We start from the raw sequence: 21,883 nt of genomic DNA, 5'->3' as shown, positions 1-21,883 counted from the left end.
TCTCAGGAGAGGTGTCTTTTCTACTCTGCTTCCATCTCAGTGAGCAGGACAGAGAAATTAGAAAAAGAGGAAACAGCAGGTGGCGCTATACAGAGAGATTTCAATGAATAACTCAGTGGCTATACTAAATTTTTAATTACATGCAATTACAAAAGTATTCAGATCCAAGTATTGGTTTGAAAAATGTTGAATATTTTGTCGTGGGACAAACCCTTTAAAAGAGCAAAAACCAATACACTGTAATTTTCCTAACATATTTCTTGACCTCACAGTGCGGTGCATGACACAGGAAATTATACCGCCCCTTCAGGTCCTGCAGTAGGCAAAATACATTTTCATATGGGCTGTTCCTTTAAAGGGGTTATCCCATGACTAATGTAAAAAAAGAAAATCAAACATCATATAGCACATGACAATCTCTTTCTAACAAAGCTAGAACCAGCCCTGTACCTCACATGGATCCAGAGATCTCCCGTCATTGCTCTGCTGGATTTATATCAAGCTGACAGCTCAAGGGGAGTGTCTTATCTGCTGCAGCTAAGGGGTGTGTCTCAGCTCTTCCTATCACAGCTCAGGAGGCAGCTGAAGGATGAAACTGAGCATGTGCGGCCATCTCAATGAGGTGGACAAAGAAATAAGAAAAAAACTAACTGCAGGTGGTGCTATACAGATAGATTTTATTCAATAACTCAGTGGCTATGTTAAATTTTTTATTACATGCAATTACAAAAGTATTCAGATCCAGATGCTGGTTTGAAAACTATAGAACAGGGATCTGCAACCTCTGGCACTCCAGCTGTTCTGAAACTACAACTCCCAAAATCCTCCTTTCACTTCTAGGAGAGTTACAAGAATAGCTGAGTAAGTGTGCATGCTGGGAGTTGTAGTTTCACAGCAGCTTGAGTGATGAAGGTTGCTGATCCCCGCTGTAGAATATTTTTCATGGGACAAGCCCTTTAAGGCTATAATAAAATTAAAAAAAATAAAAGGTTCACTGTCGCTGCTGTTTTTTTCGACACCATGCTATCTAATCTTATTTCCGCCTATGTATAAAAAATATATAGTTCATTTCCCATTCATTATCATTCATTATTTTTACTATCGCTCATTTCCTTTTCAGTGCCGGCAACCAAAACCAAAATCCAGATATAAAAAAACCCAAAAACATTTTTGTCACATTTTCAGCAATCAACAGACTAGACAAACAGCAATTAAAATCTGCGGCTGCATTATCAGTGCTCCTAGATACTGTATATCTTTGTCATACACACTCAGGAGATGGAGATGTATATGCCTGCTGAATGTTAATGCCTGCTTTTATACAAGATTTATTGCCACTGTTTATTTTATGTTACTTCAACGGGAAAAAATCATCAATCATTTATTCTTTTCTCTACGTTTTTCCGCTTTGCATTCTAAGTGCTGTTTATCTGCTGCGTAATCTGGGTAATGAAATGTCGCATACTGTTACATAACAGACTTTTCATAGCAAGTTTTAAAATCTGTCTCTTATTTTCTCTTTAAAAGATGGAGTGTTTGGGAGATGTCGGCGGCTACCGGTGTTAGACGTATTCAAGTATGAAGTTTCACCGCCTGTTATCCAGCGTCTTAGGACTATACTTCAGAAACTCTCACATAGAGGTAACCTATTGCGTTCAAACCTTAAACAAAAAGGGTCGTCTGAAAATAAACTTATATGTCGATCAGGAGTTCCAACATCCACATTAGGCTGAAAGTGTCTGCCCTCATTAGACTGTAAATGTTACAAAGCTTTAAAGGGCATCTGCCAGCAGATTTGTACCTATGAACTGTTACACGTGCGCTTGGCAGCTGAAGGCATCTGTGTTGGTCCCATGTTCATCATATGTGCCCACATTGCTGAGAAAAATGTTGTTTTAATATATGCAAATGAGCCTCTAGGAGCAACGGGGGCGTTACCATTACACCTAGAGGCTCTGCTCTCTCTGTAACTGCTACACCCTCTGTACTTTGCAGGCGTGATCAAGTTTACACTTCTTTGCCCTGTCAATCAAAGTGCAAAGGGTGTGGCAGCTGCAGAGAGAGCAGAGCCTCTAGGTGTAACGGTAACGCCCCCGTTGCTCTTAGTGGTTCATTTGCATATAATAAAACATCCTTTTTCAACGCTGGCACATAAGGACATGGGACCAACACAGAGACCTTCAGCTGCCAAGCGCCCACGTAACAGGTCAGCCAGTTTCATAGCTACAAATCTGCTGATAGATGTTCTTTAAATCATGGATCCATTGAATCTTTTTTGGATAATTGTATCACATCTTGTATGTACTAGATTTCTGGAGACGGCACGTTACATATGATCTTACTTTCGCAACAAGTCTGATTAAGGGTACGGCCACAAAGTCAAGTTTCTGGATAAAGTTTTTGAACTAAACCAGGAGTAGATCATAAAAGGAGAGAAAGTATAAAGGACAAATATGGCTTCTGTTTTTTGGAGTTCACTCTTGGCTTTGGCCTCCAAAATTTCATTTGTGGGACAACTTTTGTTTACTGTTGTGTGCATTAGATATAAAAATAAGTCTAAAAATTAAGTATTCAAAGATCTTGATGTTGTCACTTCAGAACCATGCGTGTAATTGCTCAGTTGTCCATATGTTCCATAATATGGGTGGCCACAGTAGTGGTCATGAAAGACAACTGCTCCTGATCGATGCTAGTTGAAGGTAAAAATGCTATGAATCCATGTTGGATTATAGACTACTGGGTCTGTTCATCTTCATTGTGGCCCAAAAAATAGGTCTGGCCACGTAAAGGGGTTGTCTTACTTCAGCATATGGAATTTATCGTGTAGACAGTTAATTTAAGGCACTTACTGTATTGTGATTCTTCATATTGCCTCCTTTGCTGGCTTGATTGATTTTTCCATCACATTATACACGGCTCGTTTCCAGGGTTAATGGCCACTACTGCATGCGTGCCTTTGTGCTGGCCAACAGATAGGGTGTTTTTTTTTCCTATAGTGTGCAAGCACGACCACCAGTGCTGAATTTCAGGGTGGTCGTAACCCCTGGAAATTAGTTGTGTATAATGTGATGGAAAAATGAATGAAGTCCACAAAGGAGGCAATATGGAGAATCACAGTACATTACATAAGTGCCTTTTAATAACTTTGCCTGCATGATAAATGCTATTTGCTGAAGTGAGACAACCCCTTTAAAGGGATCTGTCATCAGATTTCTGCTGCCCTCACTTTTAAATTCTAACATCTCCAGCGCATGCCAATGAGTCCCCATATTCAAGAGCTCACGGCTCCCCCGCCCACCTGTGGCTGATTGACAGTTTTTTTCCAAATGAATCAGCAGCAGAGGGTGGGGAGAGCCAGGAGCTCATGAATATGTGGACTCATTGAGCAAAAAATATTTGCAAAACATCCGGGTCAGTTAAACAAAGTGACCCAGCATTCTGCTAAGGGGATCTGTCACTAGTTTATATTGCACTTAGTTAGGACACCATAAAACTGCTGACAGATTCTCTTTAATGGTTTCCGTAAAGCGGTTATCAAATCCTATAAAATGTCCCCCCATATGCCGGGCCCCTCACATTAAATATATATACCTGGCTCCCCGCTCCCTGCGCTGCCCCTGGTCCCCGCACCGCCGCCGCTGCGTCTCTCTGTGCACGGATGAAAACATCTGGTGTCGGAGGGGAGCAGCCAATGGCAGGCGGGGACTGGGACGAGCCTCCCTAACGTCACATGCGATGAGAGCTATGATGATGGGTTTTCTGCATATTCATGTTTTGACAATAAATAAATGGACCTGGGACTCTTTTAACTGATATTTTATAGCAGACTTACTAGTTAGAGTAAATCTCTCTGATCAAAGATTACTTTTTTTCTATAGTGTAACATTTATATTGAGTAACCTAAATACACTCCTCAACATTGAAATTGCAACACTAAAAAGGAAAAGTCTTGGAATCAGGATCAATTGCAAATCATAAAAAATGGGAACAAAATATTCAAAACTTCTCCATTTATTCAGCATCATATATGAGCGCCACATGCAGACATACATACACACATTTACACACTTTGCCATAGTATCAATGAGGTTATTCATGGTTGTCTGCGGAATGATCTGCCACGCTGAATGCATTTGAACGCGCAAATCATCAAGATCCACTTCCGGCAGCTCCCTTTGCAATGGCAAACCAATGATGTCCCAGATGTGATCAATTGGAGACATGTCCTAAAACGCTGAAGGCCATGCTATCAAGTTTAGGCCTCACAGCAGCACAAGCAACATGCAGCCTGGCATTGAGAAATGGCCATACCAATATCAAATCATATCAATGATCAAATCAATGTAACACAGAGCTGTCAGTCCAACTGACTTGAAGACTAGAGGGGTCCGGCTACCGTACATTGTGCCACCTCACACCATAATCCCAGGGAGTCAGACAGATGTGACGTTTCCTTGTGAGGGTCTCTTCATGGCATTGCCCAGATAGTCTCCAGACCAGTCTCCAGCTATCATTGCATCTGAGACAAAAGCGGGACTTATCGCTGTAGAGGATAGACCTCCATTCCAGCCTCCATGGCCGTGCAGGTTCGTATCTGTGCATCTCCTGCTGTCATTCCAGTTCACTGTTGTTCTCCCAACCACTGGAATGTGCAATGTTGAACACTGCTGACTTCTCGGAGTAGGCACATAGCGATCTGTCCCTCTCAGTTTGCGACAAGTGGTGATAACAGGCATGTCAATGGAGGCATCGCACAATAATCTTAGGGTTTCATGTGGCTAAAAAACTTTGCTTTCAGTCTGACTTTTATGCCCCTCACACATTCCACAGATTGGAGCGAGTTGCTTGAAAATGTAATCCTTTGCAGATCTTAGCGACACTTGTTACTTCCTCGATTTGCATAACCTTAAAGCTTCTCTTTCTTGGTGTTGCAATTTTAAGTGTTGAGGAGTGTAACTCCATAATATTTTTTTAAATGTGGAATGTTTTTTATTTTCTCTTGTGCATAAGATGCAGATCTCCAGATCTTGTGCAAATCCAGCTGTCAGGAGAACCTGACCTTGATTATCCTAAATGTGCTCATGGGTGTTGGGTGTTGTAGTTGCATCCTGCCTATATGGCCACAGTTTGTACACCAGTGGTATAAGGGGGTCATTTATTAAGACCGACTTTTTAGACGCCAGTCTTAATACCCCTTGCGCCGGCGGTGGATGCGCCGGCCTCTACATAACATACGCATCCACCGCCTTTAGATAATTTTCTACACCCAAAACAGGTGTAGAAAATGATATATGAGAAGAGCCGGCCGGCCCTCCAATGCCATGCCCCCTTTTTTTAGACCTGTCGTGGGTGGGGAAAAGTTGCAGATTCGGCAACAAATCCCCTTAGAGACCCAGTCTGCAACAAAAATCTGCCAAAATTGGAATATATCTGATAATAAATGACCCCCAAGGTTTTCTGCACCCATAACTGCTCCCTTCAGAGACTACAGGACTGTAAGTTGCCACAAAAATCTAACTTTCTAACTCTCCAAGCAACCAAAATATACATGCACGCCAGCAACATGTCCCACTTTGACAAGTGTAACCTTTTACAGCAAAAACAACATCAAACAAACTCAACAACCCTGGGAATAATCAAAGAGCAAAAGGAAATGGATGTTTTCCAGCAGATGGTGAAGTATAATTAATTCCGTGATGAGACAGATCATCACATTCATCAAAGTAACAAAGTGATAGTGAGAAATAAAAGATATGAGAAATTTGCTGTGTATCACACTCAGATTGACTTTAATGTACAAGGCTTGTATGGGCTGCTGTGCATTTTACTAACCACGGATACATACAGCAGTTATTAAAGCTTAACTTCATTGCCTGTTCTGTCACTTATATGGAGAGAGAGATGACATCTGCAACATATTTAAAGTTTTATTTCATTTGCTGCTCCATGGTCTGTAGCATGGAGAAGACAGAGAGAATACTTGTAAGCAGGGGCGTAGCTATAGGGGGTGGAGAGGTAGCAGTCGCTACCGGTCCCAGGAGCCTGAGGGGGCCCAAAGACCCTTGTGCCCCATAAGAAGACACTTGTATTATAGAAGGTGCATGCTGGTCAAGTTACACCTGGCTGGAGGGAAGGGGTTAGGTCAAGAATTTGGCATGGGTTATAGGTTGGGGCACCATTTCAATTTTTGCCTCAGGTAGCATGAAGGCTATGTGCTTCCCTGGCCACAAAGCACTGAGGAAAGGGGCGACTCAAGCTGAACTCTTGCACCAGGGATCATGAGCCTTTAGTTATGTCCATGCTTGTAAGTGAACTATCCCTTTTAACAGTTGGGTTGTGAACATTACTGAAGGGTCTGGTATTCTTTATCCATATGTAGTGTCTAAAATTCTAGCAAAACCCTTGAAAGGCCGCAACTTACATCACAACCACTGGGTGGCCCCAAATAGGCATGTATAAAATAGACATCTCAGGACATACTATCGAGAAATCATGTTTTTTTTTCACTGCATGTTATCTCCAAAAAAATTGGGCCAAGAGGAAAGGTATAGAAGGACACATCTGTAAGTTCACTTCTGCAGATATTTCCTACATGTAAGTTTGAGGGATAATTCTCTCCAAAAGAACAAACTACAACTATTGGCTTGTTTATAGAATGGGCAACCCAAGACCTCCACCATTTAGACACATTCACTTTAACCCCATTGCCACGACTGTCGGTTTGTGAAGCACATCGTATGTCACAACCGTTACTCATTCATTGAGTATATAGAACATTGTTATTCCTATATCGTATAGGAGTTAGAGCTGACTCTTCCTGCCCGCGATGTGGGTTGGGCCCTGCATCCCTTTTGTATATGATATGGAAATGTCCGCGTTTATCTGGATTTCAGAAGTGGGTTCTCTGAATACCTATCAATTAGTATACTTTACTGTCAGCTGTCTCTCCGCTAGTGCGGTGGAGTGGGGGTCAAGGGGATTACTGTACAATGATTGTACTTTTCTATCTATCTCCTATGGAATGTTGTTTTATCCCCAGTGTTTGTATTTTATATGTAAAATGTTTAATAAAATAGTATCTGATAAAAAAAAAAAGACACAGTCACCATACCATGTCCAACGTGGACTTCAATGGATGAAGTCTTATTAGTGGCACTGCCTGTTTAATACTGAATCGACCATGTTAAAGGTGCCCAGCTATGTCTCCTAAATCCCCCATACACATATATCCTTGGTTCTGCCAACCATGTATGTATTTTCATGGGAGAGAGGGGGGAGCTGCTGTCAGACACCTCTGGTGGTGGTTTATCCCCTGGAATAACAAAATAATTGGGCATTGAAATTGTTCTTCCCCTTACACCATCTGACATCTCTCTGATATCATTCTTGTTTGGTCACACCCATCATTCTTGTTTGGTCACACCCATTCTTTGTATCGAGGCTTTAAGAGGTAAACTAAAGTGGAACCACAATTTTGAGAACTTTACAAATTATAATGTAAATAACCTTACTGGGACAATTGTATGGAGATCTGTAAGGTAATTGAGTGCATGGAAATTCATCCAGATGTGGAGGTCCACCTCAAGGTACCCCATCTTGCCAGTGTGATAAATATGTAACATTGGGACAGGAGACATGTTCAGGTTTGAGCTATGCTGGAAATTACTGTAGTTCTGACAGTAGTCTGATTTTTTTACATTTTAGGATCTCTCTGGTTGAAAGCCAGTTGATAACAAAGTTCTCCTTGTAGTTTATTGAAGTCCATGCCATCAGTGCTAGTGATGAGCGGGAGGTACCATATTCGATTTCGCGATATTTCGCGAATAATCAAATGAATATTCGCATTATTTTCGTCGAAATCGAATATTCGTTCTTATTTTATTTTTTGCGAATAATATGCGAATAAATTTTTCGTACGATTTTTTTTCCTGTATAAGGCAACGTTCCTATGACTATGGCTAGGCTAATATGTGTATTTTACGAAATTTCTTAATACTGCTCTAACTTCGTCTTTTAGAATATTCGTAATATTCTAAAAGACGGAGTTAGAGCAATATTAAGAAATTTCGTATAATACACATAGATTGTAATTTAGCTAATATAGTGCTATAATCCTTTTTTTTTTCTTATCTAATTTTTTGGCCTCTTCTGAACTTCAGTTTTTGGAAAATATGTACACTATTAAAAAATTACTTTAGCAGTATATTAGCTAAATTACAATCTATATGTGTATTTACGAATTTCTTAATACTGCTCTAACTTCGTCTTTAGAATATTCGTAATATTGCTCTAACTCCGTCTTTTAGAATATTACGAATATGCCGTATTTTTCGAATATAGTGCTATATTCTTGATTTTCGTATATAGCACTATTTTCGAAAAATTTCGAGTCATTTCATCAGTCAAGTATTACTATGCTTATTGCTAATGCTTAAAGCTTGTGTGCGGATCGCATGTTGTAAAGACGTTTTTTTTTCGCAAAGGCTAGGTTATGTTCCATGACAAGCAACCGTGCCGAGAATTCACTTGACATGTAAAAAGTGTTCAGTTACTCATATAATTTTGACTCTTTCTTATATTGTATGCGAAAATTCGCTACCATTAAATTCCTAAAAAAATTCTGTTCGTGTAATGGTTAGCTGGCTCTTCCCAATGCTCATATAATTTTGACTCTTTCTTATATTGTATGCGAAAATTCGCTACCATTAAATTCCTAAAAAAATTCTGTTCGTGTAATGGTTAGCTGGCTCATCCAAACTACTGTTAGCTGCTTTTGCTTACAGCTTGTGTGTGATTTATAATATGTGAGTTGTTCTAAATGCATTGGGCCTAATAAATTATATTTCTATTATTTTATTAGCTTAAAAGGAAACAAAATTTCGTTTTAACGAATATAGAGGCAAATATTCTTATTCTTCGCGAATTCTCGAAGTTGCGATATTCGCAATAAAAATTCGCAATTCGAATATTCGCGCTCAACACTAATCAGTGCTGGAAACTGCCAAGAAGGGGATCTTCAGTGTGAAAATAGGGTACTAGAGGAAGAATCCAGAAAGACCTCTATCAACTAAATGTGCATGCATTTAAAATACATCACTGACATATCACGACATTGTCTATCAAGTGTATGCTGTTCTTACTGTAAAGTACATTGTGCTATCAAGAAAGGACATCATGTCTTACTAATGGCATTGACAGCACCACCAGAATTTGTGGATAGTTGCTGTATAGGGCAAATGTTCTCCTCCGGTTATGGTCCTAATGATTTCTAGATCTTGTAGAAAAGTAAGTTTTTTATTGTTTCCTGAGGCAAATTTGATTAGATGCGACTTGATTAACATGTAGTCCAAGAATGCATCGTGAGCACATGCAGCACAAAGTAAAATGTAAAGGAAAGTAATAGCAAAAAGTTATTGCTGTCAGTACTAATACTTTGTAAGGTGCTCCTGTCATACACTTACATTTCAGCCTGTACATGCCTAATAGTATGGAGGTGGGAGAATTATGAGCTATCACCAGATATCTGACATCACAGGGGAAAACAAAAGAACTGACCAATAAAATCCAATATGGAGTAGACTCTTAGGTTTGTGGGTGGGTTGGTACTGCCAAAGTTGGTTGAATAAAATAAAACTGATCTAATGCATATGGGAGGAATGTAGGTTCATATTCCACTGTGCAATACATTTTCTTGCTCCAATAATCTGAAATGATTCATTTCTGAAAGGGATATCCACATGACAACCATTAACATATGACACTATACAGGGGTTTCCCACTCAGGACCAGCTGCTCCGGGGGGCTTGTGTGAATGACCACCATGCAGTTATACTTTTTCTTGGCTACAGGGGAATGATTGGTTGGCTCCAGCAAAAATTAGCTGGGGATCAGGTTCTGTTGAAAATAACCTTTTTATATGGGTTGTCTCATGAAGACAATCCATGTCCATTTGTCCTATTAGGACTTTGGACATCATAGAGGGACCTCTGGGATGGTCATTTGCCAGGGGTGCTGAGAGTGAATTCTTAAAGAGGTTGTCTCTGATGAGGCAAATCTAATATTAATATTTAATCTTTATTCCTATGGAACTGGCAGACCTGTTACATGTGCGCTTGGCAGCTGAAGACATCTGTGTTGGTCCCATGTTCATATGTGCTCACACTGCTGAGATAAATGCAGTTTTAATATATGCAAATGAGCCTCTAGGAGCAACGGGGGCGTTACCATTACACCTAGAGGCTCTACTCTCTCTGTAACTGCCGCACCCTCTGTACTTTGACAGGACCAGGCAGGCGTGATCAAGTTTACACTTCCTTGCCCTGTCAATCAAAGTGCAAAGGGTGTGGCAGCTGCAGAGAGAGCAGAGCCTCTAGGTGTAATGGTAATGCTCCTAGAGGCTAATTTGCATACATTAAAACATTGTTTGTCAGCAATGCGGGCACATATGAACATGGGACCAACACAGATGCCTTCAGCTGTCAAGTGCACATGTAACAGGTCAGCCAGTGTGATAGGTACAAATCTGCTGACAGATGCCCTTTAAGAGTTTACTGTATACTTTTACTACTGAGATTAACAGTATGCAGTTAGCACTCTCCTCAGTGGTGCCTACAAAAAGCCAGAATCCTAGCATTAAAGGGGTTCTCCAAGACCAGAACACCATTGTCAGGGGGCCAGGCTTAGTGCAAAAAGATAAAATGAAGATCTGTTGCAAACGCTTTACGTAGGTCCAGCGATGAGCTCACTTCTCCACTACTGTCTACATACACGTTACTGCTGCCGGCCAATCTATGGCCTCAGTGGTGATCCTGGTCATGTGCTGTTCCTGCACAGATCCCCGTCAAGGTAATTGATTGGTGCAATATAGATGGCACATCACATTCCTGATCCAGCAGGGACTGGAAGTGGTAGAGATGGGAGCCCAGACTGCTTGTGACATGTGAGACCTTTTGTACCCTGCCCAGCCACCTTAACATAGGTTCTTGGTCTCCAAGAACCCATTTCTATCCAGAGGATTTGGGAGAAGATTTATGAAGACTGGTGCTTTCTGCGCTGATCTTGATATCCCCTGGAATCTGTCTCGGCTGTTGGCCACGGCCTTGTCACACCCCCTTTTGGAAAAGTGGCAAGGGCAGCGTAAAAAGAGCCACCGGCAAAAAAAATTCAGAAAGTCACAAACACACAACTTGCAACTTTTTAAAGCCACTTTTCTGGTGCAAAGGAGATGATAAATCTCCACCTTGGAGCTCTACATCAAATAATGGATATTGTTCAAGGCTAGACAGAATAATACAGTGAAATGATGTATACACTGGCCATGTAATATACATTTATATGGGCAATGTCAGACGTGTCTCCATAAATACACGAGCACTGAATAATAAACGCGTCTGAAGAGCCTTGTATATGTGTCATGTATTGTATCATTGATGGTCGGCAGATGATTTCACATTCCATTCTGCTTTAGTGGGGAGATGTACGGCCCCACTACAATGCCATAAGTTAACCAAGGTTAGTAAGTTAAGCAGCCTTGACATGTGAAAGATGTAGAAAATAAATGTTCTTACTGTCAGAATTTCACTACACGGATATTAACAAAGACACTGAAATGATGTCATCCAGTAAATGCGTTTCTACAAAACGTATCGTGCTTCATAATGAACCTTTTACTGTGGAATAGGGAAGTCAATTTCAAACATGAAATACTAAAGCTCTAAAATTCTTTATTTAACATTATAATAAGTGTGGCCTCGAAAAACTCTGTATACCAGATATTTAATGAAGAAACGTTCCACCAAAGCTATAAAACAGCAGTCGAAGAGATGTAGATTCTTGTTAACTAATGAGGTGCCTGAGACCGCTGATCTATATGTCGTTGTCCCCAATGTGCTCATTAACATAATTGAATCGGCTAATGCTTCCCACTCCCAATAATATGTAGGAGGACACGACGGCGATCTCTATAGAGATAGACAGGCATAGGTGATGATGAGCATCAGGGTCCACTTTAGGTAGATCTGTCAGTGCGATCAATCCTAGTGAACCAGGCGGCATGCTCCTGGTAGGGTTGATTAGTAGTCATTTTTCCAAAACCACACAATGAATGGCTGCAAGAAAGGGGTCTCCACGAGAGGTCAGTTGGCACATGCGCAGTTTGGATGTCAGGACGGAACTCTCACCGGCATGGGATTTCGGGACTAGGCATCAGAGTAGTGAGGATGGCTGGCCCTGTGAATCATTGGGAGAGAGAGAGTGGCTAAGGAGGAAAGGCGGAAGTGAAATCGTGCTCCAAGATGCTAGGCCCTCCTCTCGGTGCTCCGAACACCTTATTAACCATAAAAGTTAAAGTACTCATTTCTCCAAACAACACAATGGATTGCCGGAGTAGGCTCCTCTGACTCTTAATGAAGGCACGTCAGGAGAGATAAGCATATGATTTAACTTGTCCCATCCTTTTGTCCTTGGATAGATCAGCCCTGGCAGTGCCTTGCTATCCTCTTCCATTCACAGCATGTGTACTTGGTTGAATTGAGTCGGCATGTATATGGTTGGATCAAGAGACACAGTAATATGTATGGTTGGCCTAAGATATTCTTAAAGGGGATCTGTCACCAGCAACCTCAGTGCCCTACTGTTTGCATAGACACATAGCTGTGGTTCACCTGATTAAAACACTGTTTTAATTTTGTTAATCTAAGGCTATATAAGGCGATACTTTTTCTTAATATGAAAATCAGGCCTGTGTGCAATGAGAGAATCACTGTTGCACTTGTCGCACCCAAGCTCCACTCCTTTCTGTGGTCAGCCCCTTCCTGGTTGCTTTCATTGACAGGGACAGGTAGTTGCAAAGTGAGGGAGTTGCTGGCCACAGAAAGGAGCAGGAACTTGGGTGCAACAAGAGCAATGGTGACACCCTCATTGTGCCAAAGACCTAATTTTCATAATAAGAAAACGTATCATAACTCGAGAACTGAGCTGAGAGAAAAACAGCATTTCAACCAGGTGAACCACAGCTATGTGTCTATGCAGATAGGTGACTAGGGAGGTCGCTGGTGACATAGTCTCTTGAAGGTTTCCTCATAAACATCTTTTATATCTTGTACAGCATATCTATCTGTCTTGATAATATCTGGCTATTTCCAAAATGTTGACTGCACCATCAACAGCATACAACAGCCAGTTCTGTCTATGGACTTTTGTTTCCTCTGATATGTTTCTGTATGCCGTATGAGATAACACTAGATGTGGGACTGGCTTGAGGCTCAGGACTATTGTTATTCCACAATAGATTTGAGACTTGTAATTTTTTATTCTTTTGTCCAAGGGCAGAAGATCGCTTAGTGTTTGATTACTTGTGGAGATGGGGCATTGTGTCATGTGATGTACAGCCAGATGTAATGACATATCGCTCCAAGGATACAGGAGATAAATTACCGTGGATGGTGTTAGGTATTCATCTTATACCAGAATACCGCATGTTGCACTGGCTGACAGTACAGAAGTTACTTACTAGGCTAAAGTAGAGAGTTAAAGGGGTATTCAAATTTTTTTTTATTTATTTGTTTATATAATAGGAAATTATAAAAATGTTTTAATATAAATGTATTTAAAATTCTACATACATACCTTTCTTATATCAGGTGGTTGACTCCCACATGCAGTAGAGAGGTATAGCCCGTGTATTCATAACCTAACAAACATGGCATGTCATGTGATACTCTTCACATCATATAATCCCTGACATTCAGTAAGCAGCAGTGCTACATGACATACATGTGATGGGTCAGCAAACAGGACACATTCATGTCATAAATAAATTAGTGGTGGATTAGGGGTGAAATCATGATTTCTATTGGTGTTATTACAGTACATTACTGTGTGTATTCACATGGACGTCTATCTGTAGGTGACTTGTAAAATGGCTGCCTGTCTCTAGGTGATGTAAAATGGCTGCCTGTCTCTAGGTGATGTCGTCTTGTGTTAATAAAGTATAGTGTGAAAAAAACATAGAGAACAGACACACAGATATGTTTCTACAGAGTCACTGACCGACATGATGAGATACTTCTGGTAGTAATACTGTATATGCTCTGTTATCTAATACAGTACTATCCACCTGTAATACCTGGTCAGTTAACAGAAAGCCAGGACACCTGATACTTGTGAGGGTTACATGACAGCTCACATGACTTACACCATGTTTAGTCATATCCAGCTCTCCTATGGATTTACTTTACAAGATAAAAATGGGCCATACCATTTTCTTTAGGGAGATGCTACTGTATGAATAAAGTTCTGCAAGCAAAATTTTAAATAGATGTATATTAGAAAATTGTTCAACATCCTATTCTCTATATAAATACATTAATCATTAAAACCGATGTTCAGACAGTGTGAGCTCCAGTCCATAAGTTTTTCACCTTCCTGATTACACAGGCCTATGCAAAGTTTGAAGGTGGAAGGAACAATTGCAACAACACTACAACTCCTTTATGACTATTGGAAGACACCTTGAAGTTTGGTACCTGTATAAAAGCCTGCAGCATGATCTCCTCATTTGCAAAACTGGAAGGAATAGCTTTATTTAGGACACATAAGAGGACATTTATCAAACCAGATGTGTCACGTTTTTGTGTAAAAATGTTGCACCACATGTCAGTTTTGTCGTAAATAATTTGGGGTTTTATTGCCGAGTGCTGGATGCTTTTCATTTTTGCAACTGATTTTGTACCACTCTAAGGGCTCATGCACACAAACGTTTTTTGCGTTCCGTATACGGACCGTATTTTGATTCTGTATAGGAACCATTCATTTGAATGGGTTCGCAAAAGATGCGGACAGTACTCTGTGTGCTGTTCGCATCCATTGCTCCGTTCCGTGACCCCGCAAAAAAATTATGAGACATGTCCTATTTTTTGTCCGTTTTGCGGACAACAATAGCATCTCTATAATGGGCCTCCTGTTCCGTTCCGCAAATTGGGCAGGGGGGGGGGGGGGCTAGGCACACGGGCGGTATCCGTTTTTGCGACCGCTAAACACGGCAGTCGTGTGCATGAGCCCTAAGGTCTAGATGAGCTGACCAACACTTATTTTGCTTATCTTATGACCTCCTCAGTGACTTCTAATATCCTTACATTTACAGTTGTAATTTACGGAATCTATTATAAAAAAATACAATTAATAACAACAACCACAAATGTAATTTATGTACATTACTCCTTGAACCATCAGTGCCTCTTGAATATCAATTCCCTGCACCTTGGATGACTTGTATATGCAGGTTATAACATTCGGTACTTCTACAATATAGGTTTCACATGGCTTCTGACCATAAGGGTGAAAAATTGACAACCCCATGGACTCCACAAAAAAAAAAAAAAACAGCTGCAAAGTTTGTCACGTCACTCCCAGCAGGTGACAAAGAGTAAGTACGTATATGGATCATAGAATGCATTAGTAAATCGATGCCCTAGTCAGAAGTAATCCCATGCTGGGGGTTGTTAGATTTTGGAATGTCCATTTATTTTGTTGTTTCATTGGGATTCTAATTCTATCTCTGTATAACTACAGTTTAGGTGGGAATATTATTTTTGTGTTGTGCTTTACTCATAGCGACATCTACTGACAACAGAGAAAACTGCATTGTTGTTCCAGATTTCCAAAATAAATACAGTGTTGTGAAAACCACAAGTTCCCGATTAGTTCAAATCTGTCACTCTATTGGGGTCAGACAGCTGTTGTGGTCTCCTGGATGCCTGTCCTTGTGGTGCAAAATACAAAAGTAGAAAAGTGCTGAAAGATTCCCATTCAAGGAGTCACGCCATAATTGATGTACAAATTAAAAATCAGACATCATACATTACATGACAATCTCTTTCTAACAAAGCTAGAACAAGCCCCGTACCTCACGTGGCTCTAGAGATCTCCACATTGACTGCTCACATTGCACAGCTATATTATCTTTGGTCTGTCAGCTCGGGGGGTGGTGTCCTTTCTGCTGCAGCTCTTTCTCTGTGACGGCCACAGCTTCTAACAGAACATATGGCGGGTGGCGGTTGAAAATTTAGGCCTCATGCACATGAACATATATTATTTCCGTGTCCGTTCAGTTTTTTTTTGCGGACCGTATATGGAACCATTCATCTCAACGGGTCCGCAAAAAAACAGAAGTTACTCCGTTTTTATTCCGTTTCCGTATGTCCGTATTTCCGTTCCGCAAATAAATAGACCACGTCCTATTATTGTCCGCATTACGGACAAGGATAGGACTGTTCTATCAGGGGCCAGCTGTTCTTTTCCGCAAAATACGGAATGCACACGGACGTCATCCATATTTTTTGTGGATCCGTGTTTTGTGGACCGTGTGCATGAGGCCTTAAACTGAGCTCGTGCAACCAGCTCAGGGAGATGGACAAAAAATAAGGAGAAGAACAAACAGCAGGTGGCGCTGATCAGATACGTTTTATTGACTAGCTCACTGGCTATACTAAATATTTCATTACATGCAATTATAAAAGTATTCAGATCAAGGTGCTGGATTGAAAAATGTAGAATACGTTTCGTGACACAACCCTTTAAAGTGGCCATATAATTCCCGATTCTCCGACAGGCATGCTGAGTACACAGATCTTATAAATGGAGAGAGGAGAATAAGTCGTTATCTCCTGCCAAAACAAAGGATCAGGCGTGCTGAAATCTAACATACCCACTTCTTATCTCCCCTGACATTGAAGGCAAGTTGGGACACCACCATACACATACAATCTGGAGCATCTTTTCTTATACTGGTATGATGGGCCAGTCCTGCTGAAATCAGCAGGTTCAGTTGACTTCCATCTAATGTGCATGGACACCTTTTGTCAAAGAGCAATTTGAGAGCAAACTAAAATATCGTGGTGAGCGCGATGACGTCAGCGAAGGTCCTTCAAGAAGAACAAAGATGAGGATCCCGGCTGCGCGATCAAGTGGATGGGGTGAGTAATGTTTTTATTATTTTTTAACCCTCAATTGACATTGGACTCAGCATTCTGTATTAAATAATGCTATTATTTTCTATTATAACCATGTTATAATGGAAAATAATAAAATCTACAGAACGCCAAACCCAAACCTGAACTTCAGTGAAGAAGTCTGGGTTCCGGTCTGGGTACCACATTCAGTTTCTTTTCAAAACGCATTGCACTCGCGCGGAAAAAACTGAACAACGGAACGCAATCGCAGTCAAAACTGACTGAAATTGCGTGCCTACTCGCACTCAGCCCTCACCCACGATGCCCATGTGTAGGGGGTCTTAATGTGGTATTTTATGGATATCAGTGACCTCATCATGCCCAGGATCATTACTTCTATTAATAGAATTTTCAGTGTAAAATAAGATTTTGAGAGATATTTTCTATTATTTCCCTAATGAATGGGAATAAGAGTGAAGAATTCTGTCCTTGTAGTCTTTTTAAATGAAAAATGTTTTATTATAGTAATTAGAGGTTGATGCTGAACATCTAATTTACGCGTTAACTGGCAGCCGATGCTAGTTCCTAATGGTCGGAAAAATTAATAATGTATAAAGCCTTGCTGTATTTAAAGGGGTTATCCCAAGATTAATGTAAAAAATGATTTTATAGTACATGACAATCTTTCTAACAAAGCTAGAACCAGCCCTGTACCTCACATGGATCCAGAGATCCCCCCATTCATTGCTCCAGTTGCTCTGCTAGATTTTTTTTCAAGTTGTCAGCTTAGGGAGCGTGTCCTTTATCAGAAGTGTGTCCTTTCTGATGCAACTGGTAGCAGTTGAAGGATGGAGCTGAGCATGTGCTTCTGTCTCAGTGAGCAGGACAGAGAAATTAGAAAAAGAGCAAATAGCAGGTGGTGTTATACAGACAGATTTTATCGAATAAGGCCTCCTGCACACGACCATATCCATTTTTGCAGTCTTCAAATTGCAGATCCGCAAAGCATGGATACCGGCCTTGGTGTTCCACATTTTTGGGATCAGTACATGCTTCCCTTTGTTAGAAATGCAACACAATAGGACACGTTCTATATTTTTTGCGGGGCCATGGAATGGAAGTACTGAAGTGGACAAGTAGTGCTGAGGAGAGTGGCGTGGTAGCTGGTGTTGTGGGCAGTCAGACCCCTGACCCAGAGACGGTTGAGGAGGACATCAGTGATGTGCAGACAGTACTCAATGATGATGATGTAGCTGATGGCACTTGGGAGCCGAGTGACAAAGGGGCTTCATCATCATTGGGATAAGAGGGTGGCAGCTTGCCCGTGCAGCAGCCTCAGAGCCAGCAAGTCGCTAGCATGGCCAGGAGTCAGTAGGGTGGCAGCAGTGGGAGGTCGGTAGCCAAACGTGCGCGGGGTAGCCCACCCACTTTGCGGGAGCCTACCTGCCCGGGAAGTAGCGGCAAACGGGTTCACGGAGGCAGCGGCGGTAGCAGTCAGTCAGTGAGTAGTGTTGGGGGTAAAATCACCTACTCGGCAGCGTGTCAGTTTTTTGTTAATCCGCCATATGTTGAATCTTCGGGCAGAAGGTGAAGCGTGGCCAGGGTGCCAATGTTGGCACTACGGCCCTGCGTCAACATATGCAGTGTTGCCATAAATTAGCCTGGGAGAACCGTGGCTCCGATGTGGTGGTTCAGCTGCTGCATCACCCAGTGCATCACCCAGTGGCATGCACCCAATTTCCGGCAGTCAAGGCTCCACCACCTCAGCTGTCTGTCCTTCCCATCATCTGCTGGTCCTGATGCTCCTGCTCCTTGCCCTCCTACTCCTCGTCAGTCATTCCATCAGCAATCGATCAGTGAAGCGATTGCCAAGAGACAACAGTATGCGTGCACTCATCCAACGGCACAGAAGCTGAATGTGCTCCTGGCCAAGTTGCTGGTGCTGCAGTCCCTCCCTTTCCAAGTGGTGGACTCTGCACCTTTCAGAGAACTGATGGCTTGTGCTGAGCCGAGGTGGAGAGTCCCAGGCAGTCATTTATTTGCCAAAAATGCAGTACCAGCCCTGCACACACATGTAGAACAGAAGGTGGGCCAGTCCTTGAGCCTTTCGGTGTCTGCCAAAGTGCAGCTGTAACTATGATCAGAGACAATACATGTCCTTTACTGCCCGCTGGGTGAATGTGGTTCCTGCACAGCCACACCAGCAACTTGGCCAGGTGACGCCGCTTCCACCTCCACGTTGCCACGCTGTTGGTCCTGTGGCAATGTCCGCCTCTGCCTCCTCATCCTCCACTGTGTCCTCCACCTCCACTGCATGCACAATTCAAAGTGCCCCTCCAGCATACCACATGTGCAGGGCATGGCGGTGTCACGCTGTTCTGCAGCTTGTTTGCCTGGGCGAACGGTGTCACACAGGGGAGGAACTGCTCCATGTCCTTCTTCAAGAAATCGAATCCTGGCTTTCTCTGTGACAACTCAAAATCAGAACCATGGTGACTGACAACGGGAAGAACATTGTGTTGGCGTCCCCGTCACCATGGGAACGCCTGGGGGTTAGAATATACCATCGGATTTTAGTTTTCACGATCTCAGTGAGATCGTACTCGGCTGTACAGCGCATTCACTTCCGGGAATGAATGTGAGTGCGCACGCACGTACGTAGCAGGGCAGCCTGCTCGTGCGTCTCCCGTCCTCCAGCGCAGCCAACAGATAGATGGACCTCTTTTAGCAACGCAGTTTTAGGGTAAGGTGAGAATAGGCGCTATGGGGGACAAATTGAATGATTTTAATGGTTTAGGAAGAATTAATATAAAATTTGAAGATGGCCACTAAGGTGATACTAATCACCTTTATCAAAATATGGAGAAAAAAAATATATGACAGTTATACTTTAACTCATTTTCTATAATGTACCTCAGAAAACTAAATTATAACTAATATCTACTCCAGATCCTAGTAAATGATCCCCATTGAGATGGGTCACTCCCCAGTGCAGAATGTTCAGGTATCGCCTAATACACTAATAATATTGGATTGTATTTACAGGATACTTTCAATAAGAGAATGCTATAGAACCTTACAAAAAATTGTAGCTAAATGAATAGATATAAAATAACGTAATAAACTGCAACAATCAGTAAAAGCAGTGTAACTGATTTCTTGCACTAAGATTTGATTAAGAACATAAATGAGAATATTTTTTTTTCTAGCAGGGATTTTGATAAACGAGTCCCAAAATGACTGATTTCCTCTGGGCTTTAGGTGCTGTGGTCATTATAAGAAGTGTGGTATTTGGGCCCAGCCTTTATTGGAGAGCATCTGTTCTGAAGAAAACAATCTCTCTTCAGACTGGACAAGTCATTTATTATCTCCTCCTCAGAACACTCATTAAGAATCCAAATACTCCTTATTACCTTAACTCCTTCCAGGCAAAATACGGAGTGTGAAGCCTCTAGTACTGCTTTGGAATGAAATGGCATTTCACCTCGAAAACACATTCCTTCTAGTGCCCAGTAGTTAAAAGGATTTTGCATAAAATAAATGTATCACCAACCTCCACTAGTCACTAAACCAGGACTCCTGAGCTTTTCATTTTTCATCATTATGAAGTTTGAGTGGGGCATGGGTGAGCACAACTGTCATGTCTAGGATGCCTGCAGGTGCGATCATCAGCAAGCACCACTGGCGGCGTCCTGTTACCTTGGTAACCAGGCTCGGGCTGTGGGCTCCAAGACCAATCGAAGGCAAAGCTGACATGTCAGGCATCATGACATCACATGTTCACATGTGACCTGCAAGCACGGCCTATTTGAACAGCAACTGCTGGCCACAGTTACCTGGGAATTTTGGTCTTCTCTGCCTCACTAAACTCTCTGTTTTGGCCTGCGCTTTCTGGATTTGACCCTGATTACCAACCTTACTTGTGTTGTTTCTTCTGGCTTGACTTCTGCTTGGACTTGCTTCTGCCTTACGTTTGGAATCTTGGCGTGTCTTCTCATGTTTGGACTTTGGTTTCTTATTTGGCTCTGTTTGTACTCTCCTGGTTTTGACCTGGTCCATCTGACTCTATTCTACTAGCCGATAGTATTATTTTTTAATTTCTTCTAGTGCTGCTTTGTCACTACATTTGTGACTTTCTCTCAGTCTTTTCCCCCTAGCAGGTCCCAGCACTTAGCCAGAGAAAGAAAGGTCGTCCAGTGGGGGGCCGTCATCTAGGATGGATCATGCAAGTAGGTAGGGACAGTGGTGGGGGAGTTAGGGGTCAATTCTCTCTACCATGACAACAGCGCTCAGCTATTTCCGTCAGTCCAGTAGACTCTGAATGGAACAGCAGCGCACATGCTCAACAGTGACTCCTTTGCACCTCCTCCTTGCTGTGATTGCACAGTGAGAAGGAATGGGGACTTTGAACCCCCAGTGATCAAACATTTCTGACCACAATTTCCTTTTTTGTAAAACACCTTCAACAGTCTATTCAGCCGCTTCATAGGTATGTGTGTTCCTGGGATATCTGAATAACAACCAAATAGTCCTTCATTACAGTTCCTGTAGGGGTTGGGACCAATTTTTGCAGATTCCTAAATGTCATAGATACCTTGTCCTGTAGTTGGCATGGGAGTGGTTTTTAGACATTTTGGAGATTCAACCCCTAATGTTGTAGCACTAGTCCTCAGTAACTTGGTGAAAAATGAGAAACAGAACAATAGAAGAAGAAGAAAAGTAAACAACATCAAGAAGAAAATGCAGAAAATGTACTGCAGATTTTGTAGTGAATCCGTTGCAAAATCCCCATGCAATCACATGCAGATTTTTGCCATGGATTTCACAGCTTTAACCCACTTTATTGCAAAAGTGAGAGCAGCAGAGGAAAGATATGTGGTTGAGTTTTTTTTAACTTTGCTGCTACCGTAAACACTGCAGAATTTCTGCATGCA

The 21,883-nt window shown here is 41.8% G+C and overlaps 1 protein-coding gene across 1 annotated transcript in view; it reads left to right on the top strand.

Annotated features, from left to right (window-relative positions):
* PTPRN2 (protein tyrosine phosphatase receptor type N2) overlaps nucleotides 1-21,883 on the top strand; it is a 1,243,324-nt gene that overhangs the window by 299,010 nt on the left and 922,431 nt on the right. Inside the window, exon 3 of the mRNA XM_040434195.1 lies at nucleotides 1,528-1,641. Within this exon, the coding sequence (XP_040290129.1) occupies nucleotides 1,528-1,641 (114 nt within the window). The remainder of the gene's footprint in view (nucleotides 1-1,527; nucleotides 1,642-21,883) is intronic.

Source organism: Bufo bufo, chromosome 5 (genome assembly GCF_905171765.1).
Source record: "Bufo bufo chromosome 5, aBufBuf1.1, whole genome shotgun sequence".
Classification (NCBI taxonomy): Eukaryota; Metazoa; Chordata; class Amphibia; order Anura; family Bufonidae; genus Bufo; species Bufo bufo.
The sequence above is the reverse complement of the archived record's forward strand: the minus strand, read 5'-3'. Positions and strand labels throughout refer to the sequence as shown.